This window comes from Rhamphochromis sp. 'chilingali' (genome assembly GCF_963969265.1).
Source record: "Rhamphochromis sp. 'chilingali' genome assembly, chromosome: 11".
In the NCBI taxonomy this organism is placed as follows: domain Eukaryota; kingdom Metazoa; phylum Chordata; class Actinopteri; order Cichliformes; family Cichlidae; genus Rhamphochromis; species Rhamphochromis sp. 'chilingali'.
This window is the reverse complement of record NC_137938.1, coordinates 35,072,085-35,086,562: the sequence shown is the minus strand read 5'-3', so window position 1 is coordinate 35,086,562 and position 14,478 is coordinate 35,072,085. Positions and strand designations below refer to the sequence as shown.

The 14,478-nt window shown below is 42.5% G+C and overlaps 1 protein-coding gene across 1 annotated transcript in view; it reads right to left on the bottom strand.

Annotated features, from left to right (window-relative positions):
- rftn1b (raftlin, lipid raft linker 1b) overlaps positions 1-14,478 on the bottom strand; it is a 138,855-nt gene that overhangs the window by 8,036 nt on the left and 116,341 nt on the right. The window contains exon 8 of the mRNA XM_080897319.1: positions 3,211-3,314. Coding sequence (XP_080753445.1) covers positions 3,211-3,314 — 104 coding nt within the window. The remainder of the gene's footprint in view (positions 1-3,210; positions 3,315-14,478) is intronic.

Below are 14,478 nucleotides of genomic sequence, written 5' to 3'. Positions count from 1 at the left end.
TAGGAAAAAAAACACAGGATGAAAAAATAGAGGTAATTAATCAGCGATGCAGTGTAACAACAGCAAACATGACCAGCTGAGGTGGGGGCAGAGCAAACAATCGGTAACTGCACTCATAGAATTACTGCATACATCAAAGTACCCTATATTACGAAAGGACAGCTTCACATTATTCAAAGCCGATCTTAAAACGATGCTTCGTGTCTGTATACACATTAAAAGAATTACTGTCAGCTGACGTCATTCCTCAAGCCCATACTGAACCTCATACTGGGTGCAGAGAGATTATTCTTAAGCGATTCTTCTGTAAGTTATCTGCAGCTCTTGCTCTGCATTAAATTGCTTTCTAAATTTAAATGGGTGCATAAATTAGATGCCAGCAGTCTAAGTTTGACAAATCAAGATGGCGTGATCTGGAGTCTTTTTCGTATTTCTTCCACTTCTTTTCGGTGCTGAGGGGCATGACAGAAAGAGAGAATCTGGACTAAAACTTTTTACCCAAGATGGAGCCCTTACTTGAATGAAAATTCATCAGCTGGGATGGGAAGCATCTAAATGCAGTGAGATCCCTACCTGACACTATGTGACACGTTGTGTCCTGTCCCTGCATCTGGACATGGCTCATGATTCAAAAAGATTACTTTAGCGGATGTGTTTTATTGTAGCACCACAGAGACATTGTGCTGAGGTTAGTGTTACATGGCATTTTGGGGCTGCGTGTACTGTATTTCTGGCACATGTTGCATGTGATCTGCAAGCATTTGAAGCTTTTTGTATATCAAAAATGACAAAGCATAGGGACACTGCTGAGCTGTTCATCACACAAACTGACATGTAAAAATAAGAAATATCAGTTGTGACCACATGGGACTAACTCATACACACTTTTGTAATATCAGGGGACTCGTGCACCTTCTATTTCCTTTGGTTGGGTTTTTTCGGCTGGTTCCTTTATGGTTCACCAGAGTGGATCATCTGCCTCCATCTCACCCTACACCTAGGCTCATTTTCTGTCACACCAACCCTCCGCATGTCCTTTTTCACTACATCCATGAATCTTCTCTGTGGTCCTCCTCTTTTCTTACCGGCCTGGCAGATTAGTCTAATATATCCACTATCCCTCCTCTGAGCCTCACCTCTCTAACTTTGTCTTCAAATCACTCAGCCTGAGCTGTCTCTCTGATCTTTTCATTGCTAATCCTGTCCATTCTGGTCTCTCACAATGAAAATGTTAAAATTTTCAGCTCTGCCTCCTGTCTTCTTGTAAGTGCCATTATCTCTAAACCATATATTATAGCAGGCCTCAAGACCAGATTGTGCCCCAACCGTGTCCCACTTGCTGCTGCCCTGCTCACACCTATCCACTCCACCCTGCCCTCTCTTCTTCACTTCATTGCTTCGGATTGTTGACCCAGACATTTAAACTCGTCTACCATCACTACATCTGTTTCTTGCATCTTCACTGTTACACCTGTCTCTCTCATTCGCACACATATCCGTCTTACTTCTACTGACTTCTATCCAGAGCATACCTCCACCTCTCCAGGCTCTCTTCCACCTCTTCCACCTCTTCCCTACTCTCACTATTGATCACAAAGTTGCTTGTGAACATCAGAGTCCACAGAGACTGCTGCCTGACCTCATCTGTCAGCCTGTCCATCACCACTGCAAAGAAGAAGATTCCTGATGGCTCTGAGTCCCTGTCCTCATGTATGTTGTGCACCGTCCTCACATACTTTTCTGCTACTGTTGCAAAGTTCCTCTCTTGGGGCACCCTGTCATATGCTTTCTCTAGCGCTACAAACCACAGTGGGAGATATAAATAATCAGGTAATGCTAAGAAAATGTCTAAATTAGGAGGCTGAGAATTCTTGTCTTTCACATCAGAGGTTAACACACAAACAATGCCAATTATTGGTAGCTTGTTAAATAAAATGCAATCAAATGATTGGAACAGGTAGATAATTTACAGGAAATGCTGAGTTATATTGGCTTCATGTCTTCACAATGTTATGTGTGAACTGAGTCATCTTTAACGTCTGTTGCACACAAACTAAAAATTGTGTTACAACAATGTTAAAAATATAAACGACTAAAACATTCAGGAATTGGATGTCACAAACGGCACAAATCATCCTCTGCGTGTTGTGGAACAAACTCTGTTTTGAAGTGAAGCCTTCAGTGTGACTGAGAGCATGCGAGGCCTTTGACCAAAAGCGGATGTACACTCATACAGCAGCGATGAGTGATGAGTCAGCACAGGCTTAGATGAGGAACCGTTACATTTCTGTGAAGAGATTTTCCATCAACAGTCAGAGCTGCAGCTGCTGCGCTGCTCAAAGCTCAGCCTACATTAGCAGAGATTTAGGTCAATTTCTGCCAGAACTGTCATATTTCTTTGTACAATAACTTGCGCATATTATATATCGCACCATGTGCCAGCTTTCACAGGAATGTAGCATATAACTACAAGTTTATAACTTTAGATGTGAATTTTAACTTGTACGATAAGCTTTTTACACAAGACCCAGATTTCCATTTGATGTTTCTTTTGTTACACGTGAGATATTATGTTACTACTTTGCTACCTACTGAAATTAATCTAGTTATTCATGCAAAAGTTATGATCAGCTTCACCTCAATGAAGCAAAAAGAGCAAAAATGCTGTAACTACTTGTTTTATATACACCTTCAACATAAGCCTGCACTCTTTTAATGAGTGTGTCGTTTAAGGGAGACAACCTGTTGCTAGATGTATCCCTATGGCAGGGATATTAAACTTTATTAGTAGGAAAAGTTATAAAACAGTTAAAATACAGTTAAAAGTTCAAAATCAATCCCCTCCTTCACATTTTCTAAAGCTGTCCAGTGGGCCAGGTTGGAGTCCTGTTCCATGAGATTTATGCACACATATGGGGTGAAATAAAGCGTTTTGGACAAGGTTATATTAGGGAAATGGGATTCAGTGTTTATTTTCTAATGTGTAGAACTCTCGAAACAGATTTTAGATTCCAATATATACATACATGTAGTTGTAAGTATTAACCTCTTGGAACACACTGAAATCCTGCAGCTCTAGTTCACACTTGTAAATGGACTTAAAGCAATATTCATCATTATAGTTGCTGCAGTTCCTCCTGGCTGCCAACAGAGGTCATTAGATGTCACAGATTACTTGATCCCCCTTTAATAGTCAGACAATGGGATTACCTGTTAGTCTTGATTACAGGAGTTGGTAGCACACAAGTAAGCCTCCATCCATATGTGGCCAGAGACTGAAGCAGAGGAACATAATCAGCCTTGACCTGCAAACCCTGTGGAGAAAATAAGATGCCCATTACAACTTACAATCAACTCAAACAGCCCTAAAAATGCACATAATCCTGATCTTTTATCCCTTAAACGCCACATAAGCGAGCATATTATATTCCAGAGTGCAACTGTGATTACAGCTGTGAAGCATCAAGCTATGAAATGCAATCAAGAGCTGTCAGCTTTGCTTAGAACTCAAGTCTCATTTAGAAAAACTGCCTCCCTCTCAGATATGATGGCTTTCATACCATGTATGTCTGAAAGGTGGTTTTCAACCGCAGCGGACACAGGAAAGAATAAAAACTGAGACATAAATCAAGTGCTACAGAAACTCCCCGGCTGCCATGAGTCAACATTGCAACCATCTCTATTCCCAACAGGTGTTTGTCAGCACTGTAAGTCCTTGAGCAAACACACTACTCATGTGACACTGCTCACTTTGTGAAAACATTTTAATACCATTTGAGCTATTAAAATACAATTAAATGAACCATATCCATGTTGTCTGAGTGATGGATCTAAATCAAACACAGGAGCTTATTTAGGCTCGGGGTGGGGGGGCACATTATTCAACGTTAACGTTCTCAACGCTACGTTGAAAACACATGCACCTACACACACGCACAAATTCATGGACACACGCTTTTGTGAGAGGAAGTGTGTGTGGTTTGCCATCGTGCCATGTTAGACGTCTTCTAAAAATGAAAAACCGCAACGCGTGTCAGACAGATTTTTTACACCTTCAACAACAAATGCATTTGCACGCGCACACACACACACATGCAAAACACACACACACACACACCAACAGATTTACTACTTATTTAAACACCTCAAAGAAAGACCCCATCTTCACCAGGACTCCTAGAAATTAGGGGCTATGTATAATTAAGATCACTTGAAAGGCAAAAATAAAACAAAAGAGCATTCAAGCCGTTACAGTTCATCATTTCCAGACTGTTAAGCTCAGTGGTGCAGTGTGAGGTCTGATATGAGTCAAGAAGGCAGCGAACATGAATAAACTACACCACAGAACTCCACAGGGTCTATTCATAGTGCAGCGATCATCTGTACAAGAGACCTGCATTAGACGTCATGGTAATGAGAAAGATGAGGCTCTTCTCTATTTAAAGCTGCACCAGCAAAATTTTTCTTCAGCCTCCGTCACAGAGATGTTGTGCTTGACGAGCGTCCCTTTCTCACTGAACGAGCTGCCGCAAATTCATGAATATAGGCTTCACAGTGAAATCCAAACCAGAGGCAGACCAGCCGTTTTTTAAAAACTCTTCCTTTGTTTGGTAATAGTACAAAAACAAATCAATGAGCTATGTTAATCATGCCATTTTCTGAAGGCAGTCTATTTTAATTACCCCTGCTTTGTAGCAGGGATTGTATATAGTTGTCCACTGCAATGTTGCCGGTGATAGTGTTTGTCTGGTGATGAATTATTTTTTATGATAATAGATCGAGTTGGCAATCTAGAGGCCACACACTTTTCTTATTTCTTATTTGAATTCTCACAGACGTCTGCATGTAACATAAATATTAAAAACGTAGTCTTGGAACTAAACTTTTTTGGTTGTATGGCATGAGAGAGTTGAGAGGCTTTAAAAAAACAGAGATTACAGCCATAAACTGTATATAAAAGATGGAAATGGCCACCGTCATATGAAGTCCCAAAGTGAGGAGTAGAGCTTATTGAGAAACTGAGGTAGACACAGACAAGGGAGCCGGTAAGGTTGTTTACTTCACAGACCTCTATATAACCAGTTTTTTTAAACCAGAGGATTTCCCCCCTGATGGCCTTTAAATGATGCATGTTTAAGACATTTATGTTGTATAATGGGTTTGTAGGCTGTGTAGATATGATTGCATTTTTCTGCATTCACAAAATAACTGTGATGTAAGTAATCGCAACAGTCACACTTAGTTGTAGTGAATGAGAGGACTCATAATATTAGTTCTTCTGCTCTTATCAGTTGTCTACTTCATGTGTAATTGTCCTGATTTGCTGTTATGTTGTTCATTTATGTCTATTTGCCTGTTATCATGAATTGACTCACATGTCATTTCAGGTCTGACACTCCTACCTTCCACACTTTCCCACCTTTCTGTTCACCCTCATTAGTCCCTGCATATACACTGGCAACATTTCCCTCCTTTGTTAGATTGTATTTATGCACCTTCCCTCAGCATGGCAATTTTTTTCCTCATCTGTTTGTATTTTTTTTTAAACTTTTTCTGCTCATATTGCCTCTTTTTTCTTGGCTGCCAGCTTGCTTTTCACCCTGTAAGAGACTTTTACCTGGCGTACTTGACTTTATTTTTATCCTGCCTGTTTTCTGTTCTGCTTTTGGGTCTATTTCTCTGAGCGGTGGCATACAATGGTTACATTATATAATGATGTAACACACATGTATACACAGTAAAAAGTGACCACTGTGCAGAAGACATTATCGTCACGACATATTTACTTTTTTTTTTTTTTTTTTTTTTTGGCCTGTCCCGTTTGGCTCTTTTGCCATCAGAATTGTTGTCTAAAGGCAAAGAAAGATGCCCAACGGATTTACTTTACCAAACTGACCATCCCAGCCTTGCCGTAATGGTCCATTTGATTCACCTTTTATTGTTTATTTTATTTTCACTTACTGAATACGGGACAGACTTGACTGGGGGAAAGAAGGGGAGAAAGAAAGAGGGAAAGAGAAACAGCTGAGAAGAGGGACGGGGGAGAAGGGCAAAAGACAAAAACCAACAGAACGGGCAGAGAAAAAAAATGCATATATCAATCACCTGGATCACCTGCTGAGAAAGAAAAAAGAAAGCAAGCAGAAGAGAACAAGAGTAATAGAATAAACAACATCACAATGATATATGGGAATATGACAGTAAATACTAAATGTTAAACATTATTGTGCAGCACATAAGATCAACAGAACACAGTGTGCTTTGAGGTAGGAGCCAAAAAGGGTGTAGTTTGTGGGTGTGATCACCCGTGTGTACACCTGTGAGCATGGACGCGCTTGTTTTTTGTTTTTTTAAAAGGTTCCTTCATGTAATAATCTGCTAGAGGGTGTGGGGGGGCCACAGCCCCGTCCTCCAGGGCGTGAAGCACGTGTGGAGGAGATCAAAACTCCAGACATCCAGAGGCCCCCAGAACACAAGAGACCAAGGAAGACCAACAGAGGGGCAGCTGCGCCACTGTCCCGGAAAGAGCTGAGGAGAGTCCCAGATGAGGGCTCACTCAGCAGCCGCGGAGCAGAAGCCAGGGGGAGTTGCAGTGACGCGCCCGTGAGCTCCGCCGGCAGCCAGCTGCGCCTGAGTGACCGAGCCCCAGGCCGAGAGGCCGGGGGCACCCCACCTCCGAAGTGGCCCGAGCGAGCCCCAGGCTCCAGGCCCCGATAAGCGGCCGCCAAGGAGTGAGCCGGTGTGTACCTGGACGCCCATCCCCGGACACAAAGAACCACCAACGCACCAGTCCGCCACTGGCAGGGGAAGTGGTGGTAGGGGGAGATAGGCCTCCAAACCTTGGAGGGCCTGAGATGTCCCCAGAGAGGTGGCGCCTGACACCCAACCTGACATATAGACACAGACATACAGGCACACACAGATACAAACATCCATTCCCACCCTCATGCTCTCATATGCACTTACTCCACACTCAACCAACGTGGAGACAGACATAAAGAGACGTTGTACACACGATCACACTCCCCAAGCGTACTCTACAAACCGGGTCTAGGTGCCCCCGCCCCTGGAGGGGGGAACTGCACCCAGACCCAGGTGGTGTTTCCCTTTTCCCTGCGGTGGGGGGAGGCAGACCGCCCCGACTCCGCAGCAGCAGGAAGGCTCCACACTCCAGACCGCAGTCGGACGGCCAACTCCTCCTCCTAGTCCTAGCCCCCCTGCTCCAGCAGGTCGCAGAGAACGGGGGTGAGAGAAGACTCCGAACCTCCCTCCACCCGCTCATTGTAGTGTTGATGCATGTGTGTTCTAAGGTGCATTTAAAACCCAGGAGGGCATGGAGCTACCTGCCAAGGAGCAGCAGGTAAGTGCATGGTCCCTCCTGCTAGCCCTCAATGTCTACGTGTATTTAAAATTGAGAGGTGGGCAACGATGCCAGGGGTGGGGTGTACACCCTGATGGTACTTTGGACTCCGTGTATCGTGCCCACCCCCAAGATCCTATATGTATGTGTAATGAGAGTGTGAGTAATGTGAATGTCTAAGTTGTGGGATAAAATTGAGGCAGAGGCAGCCAGAAGGGGACAGAGGGGGGGGGGGGGGGGGTAGCCTCCTCTGCACCCTGGTGACATACCCCTACTCCAAGGCCCTGCATGTGTGGGTGGTTGTGGTGGAGCGGGAAGAGGGAGGCAGCTGGAGATGGGGAGGGAAGGAAGGGAGGGGCAAGTGACCCCTCCCTGGGGCCAGCTCCCCCGCTGACCCCAGTAGGCACCCCCATACTCCGCGACCCGCCAGGGAAAGGGGGCCCAGGCCCATCCAGACCGGGCCCAGTGCAGCAGCGCCGCCCGGCCCCACAGAGCCCGGGACAGTCCACCCAACCCCACCACAGAGAAAACTTCACCCACCCCACCATCCACTCATCTTCCAGACTACATAAGACAATAAACACCCAGGCTGAGATCTTCCTCCACCTCTCCTGTATCTCCCCCTCCTGCAGAGGGAGCTCCTGAGGAGAGGAAAGCTCCTGCAAGATGTGACAATCTCCCCCACCAGTTGAAGAGCCCCCCAGGTGGCTCGACGCACCGGCGGCACCCTGCTCCAGGGCTGGGCCCCCATGCACCCACCCGCCCACAACCCCGGCAACACACCAACCAGGACCCAAGCCCCCGAGGCCCGGTCCGGGTCCCAGCCCAGAGACGGAGCGCCCCCAGAACCTCACGCCCATCCCGGACCCACCCAGGGGCAGCCAGGCTACCAGGTCAGTAACCCACGTCCGTCAGCACAGACCCTCCCCTAGCCCCGCTGCACGCAGCCGCGAGGAAACAGTCACCGGAGAGCCAACAGAGCCCCTAACCGGACATGACCGCTACCCCGGGTTGAGCCCCCCAAGGAAGATGCCTCCGGGGAACCCCCCGACGCCCTAAGCCTGTCCCTACCCCCACACCAATCACAACAGTGAAGGCGGGACCAAACTATGACCCCCCACCCCCACTAGGTGATGGAGCTGATCAAAGGAGCCCAGAGCAATTGATCTGATGTGGTGGCAGAGGCTGTATCAAGACTAATGTAATCTAATAGATAATTTCTATATTGGTTAGAATTAAGATTATTTTTATTTTTCCAGTTCATGAGGACTGTTTTCTTGGCTATGCATAGGGCAGTGAAAACCATATGGGCGATATTCTTTTCTGAAGTGACATATTTACTGTAAGAATTTGATTTTGTTTTGTAGCATTCATATTTTGGGAAATAACTCTTAAATGTGACCAACGCTTAAATGTGATCTACTGAGCTTTCAAATTTTCTCTCCAATGTTTAATGTGGACACTCACATTAAACATAGCCAGGTTATTAAATAATGAGGTCAGAGTAAGTAAAAGTAATCCCCTTGAGCCAAAAGTACAGGCTGGTTTCAAGTAACAGGTCAGCTTTTAAGGGATCACAATGCTAACACACCATGAAACACTAACTTATTGTGCGATAATCGCACACAAATATGAATAAAAGAAACAACCATGAGAATGATAAATGGACTGGCACTTACTTGCTGCTTCGCTATTCTAAACACTCAAAGTGCTTTTTTCGTATAAGCCACGTTCACCCGTTTAGACAGACATTCATGCAGCACTTTCTTTCACACGCTTACACTAATACACCAGTGGATACAACAGGAGCAATTTGGGATTCAGTGTCTTTCTCAAGGGCAGCCAGGCATCAAACTACCAACTTTGAGATTACTAGATAACCAATTCTGCTGTGCCACATCCCCTAAATGTGAACAACCACTATTACATGAACTACTATTAGTATTAATACAGCTGCTACAGCTGAAATGCTATTATTTGACTAGCTTTTATGGCCAGCATTTGTTGTTTTAATGCACACTGTGTATAACTAAAAATACTCAGCTCAAGTGTTTCGATAGTTTATTACTTTGATACTTTTAATGCCTCTACCACTACCTCGACTAATGCAGTCTGTGTATATAACTTCAGCTGATTAATTATAATTCCACATCTAGAAACTTGGATAATTTACATAACTATTCCAGCTGCTGTGACTATATCACTACTACCCTCTGCTGACTGCGACTGGATTTCATGGTAATCATACAGAAGAATGAGCACATCACTGACAAAAAGACTGATCAGCACACAATGCTCATTGTTTTCTACGAGACAGACTTCAAGCAAAAACACTTAAACCCATCCCATTATGCAACTCTGCATTTTTCTTCCAGAGATTCTTATTGATCAGAGTGAAGCAACATGCACAAACAGACCTAAAGCAGCCACACATCAAGCTGTAGGTTATAAAGAGCTAATCGTTCGGATACAAGACACAGCTCCAGACATTATTTACACAAGCATTACTTTCTAAGTTCCTACAGGGAGCGGTGCATCTACATTTTTCGGTGGTTTATGTTGGAACCACTCCCAGAAACAGGCTCTCTTTCAAAGCCTGCCCAGAAAGTAAATTGAGAAATAATTTTTCTGTAATGGCTTGCTATTCTTTGGAGTGGGTGAAAGTTAATCACAGTCCCTGGAGTGTGGCTCTTGCTCTCCCTGACTTATTATGCAGGGCCACCTCGCTGCATCAGCACTCCAGCACCAACCTGTGAGGCTGAAAAACAAAGCAATCACACCGCCATCTTTGCCTTCGATGTTATCTGAGTGTGACTATAAAGGAGGGCCACACAGTCAGAGGACAGAGAAGAAGTATTTTAACCGCCATGGTCAAAGCTAGTTAAAATTAAATCCATTTTTTTCTAAAAACATTTCCGCCTTATCCTGTAATAGGGTAGCTGGGCTATCTTAGCAGGAATGAAGGACTCTGTCCTTCTCTTTCTCAGCCTTTAAAAGCTGGTTTCTTGCTGTTTAACCTCCCCTCTACCACTCTCAGACAAGGCACGGGGATATACTACCCAGTTTTTGTGAACATAGACCTTTAGACAAAGTATTTTTTCGGGCCTGCAGCAGACGAGGGTTCACATCAGCTCGATGTTTAACGTGCACTCTGTGAATCAGTGGTACGAAAACACAGCTCGGCTGTTTTTTCTTTAAACCCTTGACTCTGAACAACATAACAGCCCATAATTCTGTTTTTCACCGTCTCTGACTATATTTGAAGGCAATCGAGGTCAAAAGGCTTGCAGACTCAGTCCAGTAATAATGAAGCAAATACCATTTAATAAAAAGACATTCAGATTCTGCAGCTCCTGATAGGTTCGTTCAACCCGGTGTGTTGTCACAGCAACAGAAGATTCAGCATCCACTTTTTAAAGCCCTGTAACAACCTTTTCTGAGTGTCAGCAGCCTTCATCGCAAAAGTAAAATATTCAATATTTTTAGCTGACTTTTAAAGGTATTGTCTTCAGTGTTAAAACACTGAATAGCAGCGTATTGAGTGCTGGTCTTAGATGCTTTTCATGTCCAATTTGTCAGCTTGCTAATGGAAAAGCTACCATGCAACCATGCTCCTCCAGTAGAGGCAAGAGGTCCTTAAAGACTTCAAAAAATTCAAATCATAAAAACGCATTGTGACATTAGAAAGTGTACGTCTACAGACAGACCCATTGGTGCTAATAAAACAGGCACATTGTGTCCACTTTGTTATGTTTGAGCATACACAAAGTGGAATTATTAAGGAACGTCACATGTCCGGTGTGTTTTCAGGCACCACATAATGCTGCTTTGTTAGATGTATTTCACCTTTACAAACAGGGTGTTTTGGGGCATTGGTGACGCAGCTGGGGCAACATAGATGACTGAGAGATAATGACCCATTTTCAAGACCTACAAAGGCAACTTAATGACTTTAGGGGTGTGGTATAAGATGCAGTTTTAACAGACAGAAAATCATGTTTCATGTTCACTTTTACACTAATGTTCAACTTTTAATTTTTCCTGAGGTTAAAGCCTCAGTTTTGACCTTCAAAACATACATTTATGAAAGAATATAATCAGTAGATCCATTTAGTACTACTTGTGACTGTGCAACACAGTCTTTAACAATACTATCTGTCATTGGTAAACAAGATATTTTTAATATTATCTAATTGATTTTATTTGCCATTACTCTACCGTTATCATTTATGTGCATTTACTTTTATAATTGTATTTCTTCCTTTCCTCCCTTGTCCCTCGGGGAACCTTTCCTGAGCTTAAAACTGGATTACTGCAACAATAATAAAGCTTACAGAGTGCATTCAATCTTTGGCTTTTATAAGGCATTAGCCTACTTTTGAGTCAAGACTAGGCCATGTAACCTGATAACACATGATGAGGTGGTTGGGCAAACAAAGGATCAGCTGGTGCAGATGTTAGTGTTCATCATATGTCAGTGAGGGCTTTTATTATGCACTTTAGAAGACACAGAAAATATGGCCATTTGATGGTTGGAGCCGACAATTAAAAATCAGTCTAAGATCAGAAAAGCCATCAGCTTTAAAAGAAGCAGATTCAATTATTTTATGTTATAAAAAAGAGAGGTCAAGAGAACAACTGTGATAGGAAAGGCTGTTTTTCTCTTCAGTTAGACAACTGGAGAGGAAAGGAACAAACAGTGAAGGTTTTGACTTAACTCAGACACGTACAAACACATCAGAAGGGATTCATTTCAGATACTTCAGACACTTTGAACTTGACACCTATTTTCCTATAATGCTTTTTTCTATTCTCATCACCCCTTCATGCTACAATACATTGGCAGAGGTGAGAGACAAATCTGGTATTACAAGGAAAATCCCACAATTAAAAATGTGAAAGTGAAATTATTTGTTATCAGTGAAATTTACTGAAAGTTACGGAAGCGTAGAGCTGCCACCCAGGCAAAAGATAAACAGAGCTATATCACATTATAACATGAAAAGTTTATTGTTCTAAAAATCTACTTTTCATGTTTGTACAACATAATATCGTTATTATTACAATATACATAATTATCACGTTATAACAAAAAACCTTTCACGTTCTTACAATATAAATATTAGATTGTACGAACATGATAATTATGTATATTGTAATAACGTGATATTATGTTGTACAAAAATGAAAAGTATTTTGTTAGAACAATAAACTTTTCACGTTATAATGTGATATAGCTCTATTTTTCTTTTGCCTGGGTGGCAGCTCTACGCTTGGGTAGAAAGTAGGGCTGGGCCATATTATACCGTTCACGGTAATACCGGTATAATGTTAGGCAACGATAGGAAAATGAAATATCGCGATAGAATGGGAGTAAAACGCGCATGCGCAGTGCCTTTGTTTTCATACGCACATGGCCGATTGTTGGTTTGTAAAAATGGTGCAACTTCCGTGATGTGGAACTGGTTTGGTGTTTGTCCTTCAGAAACACAACAAAGCACATTTTTTTGCAGAACATGCAAGCGGCCGTTGTTATTGTCGTGTTTGTCGGACTAAGATGCTCTTAAATCTGGGAGTAATCTGGGTCCCAAACTCCGTATATTTGACTTCAGGTCAAACAACACTGCAGCATCACTGAGAGTTGAAAACTGTCTAAATTCTTTGATCTTTAATAAAACGATCAGCATTGCTGCTTTACCAGGTGTAACTATAAAGTTTAACTTCCAGGCATCCATGAAAACAAAAGTTATTACATTTAACGGAGTTAGAAGTTAGCAGGAAGCTAGCGGAAGTTAGCTCGCTAGTTTCGCTAGTTACCTAAGCATGATATAGCATGTTCTGACTGAGAGATTTCTGAAAAAATTCAAACGTACAGCTCTGCTATCACTTCCAACATAAATGAAGACAGGAAACTAAACAGCAGTGACGTTTGTAGGGTTACTGAAGTTGGGCTAGCTGGTATATAATGATGTGCTACGTGATCGCTAGCAACACAGCTATGTTAGCATAACATAAACAGTGAAGCTGGAGGACGAACACTAACACTTTTCCACTTATAAAAGTTAACGTGAAGGTTCTTCATGGTTAGAGACAAATGCAATCGCATGGCAGGATGCTGTAAACGGACCAAACTTCAGTCAGGAGAACAACTGAGATAATCCGTCCACAATACGAGGTTAGTCATTAATATACTGCAACAACATGGGAATAGCTCAGCTGCCAGAGAATTCAACATTAATGAATCAATGGTACAGAAGTGGAGGAAGCAAGAAGAATGAGTTTAATAAAGTTTGATTTATCTGACTGCTTTGTTTCGCTTAATGTGCCTTATAATCCCGTGTACCTTATGGTCCGAAAAATGCGTACTGCACACTGCAGTTTAATGTTGCAAAGCACCTCTTTTTAACTTCAGTGGATATTATACATGGTTATGCTCAGGATATGTCAGCCCATTTCTACTGGAAATGCCTTTGGGTTAAACTTTCAGCAAGGAATTTGCATTTGCACTGTTACATTTTTATAAAGCTTTAATGTACATAAAAACCAGCTTCTTGTTTACGTGAAAATAAATGGAAGGTTGTCTTTTTGCGCTAGTAATGTTGTGGAGTTGTATTTTGTCTCGCATCAATTATATCATCGGTTATATCGTTATCGCAAATTTTCAAATATATATCGTGATAAATATTTTTGGCCATATCGCCCTGCTCTAGTAGAAAGTACTTAAAATTTATTTGATATTTAACTAATTATTATTTATGATATCGCAGTTGGGAAGATTAAATGAGGGAGTGCTGTTGTGCACCTTGAGGCGACTGTTGTTGTGATTTGGTGCTGTATAAATAAAACTGAACTGAATTCAGGTTATTGAGCTAATTGGTAAATCTGAAACAGAAGATACTGCTTTTGTGCATGGTTCCCCAAAAGAAAGAAATAACTAACTGAACCAAATTTGTACGGCCTGAATATATAATCACCTGAGAAGCTTTCGCTGCTATGGCTGGTTGATGTGGAGCCACTTTTTATGAAGTTGTAGTTAAGTTAGGAACAGTACAGGCAACAGATTTCTATCTGCATTATTTGGCAGCATTTTCAGCTCTAGGACCTCCCTTTCACACAGG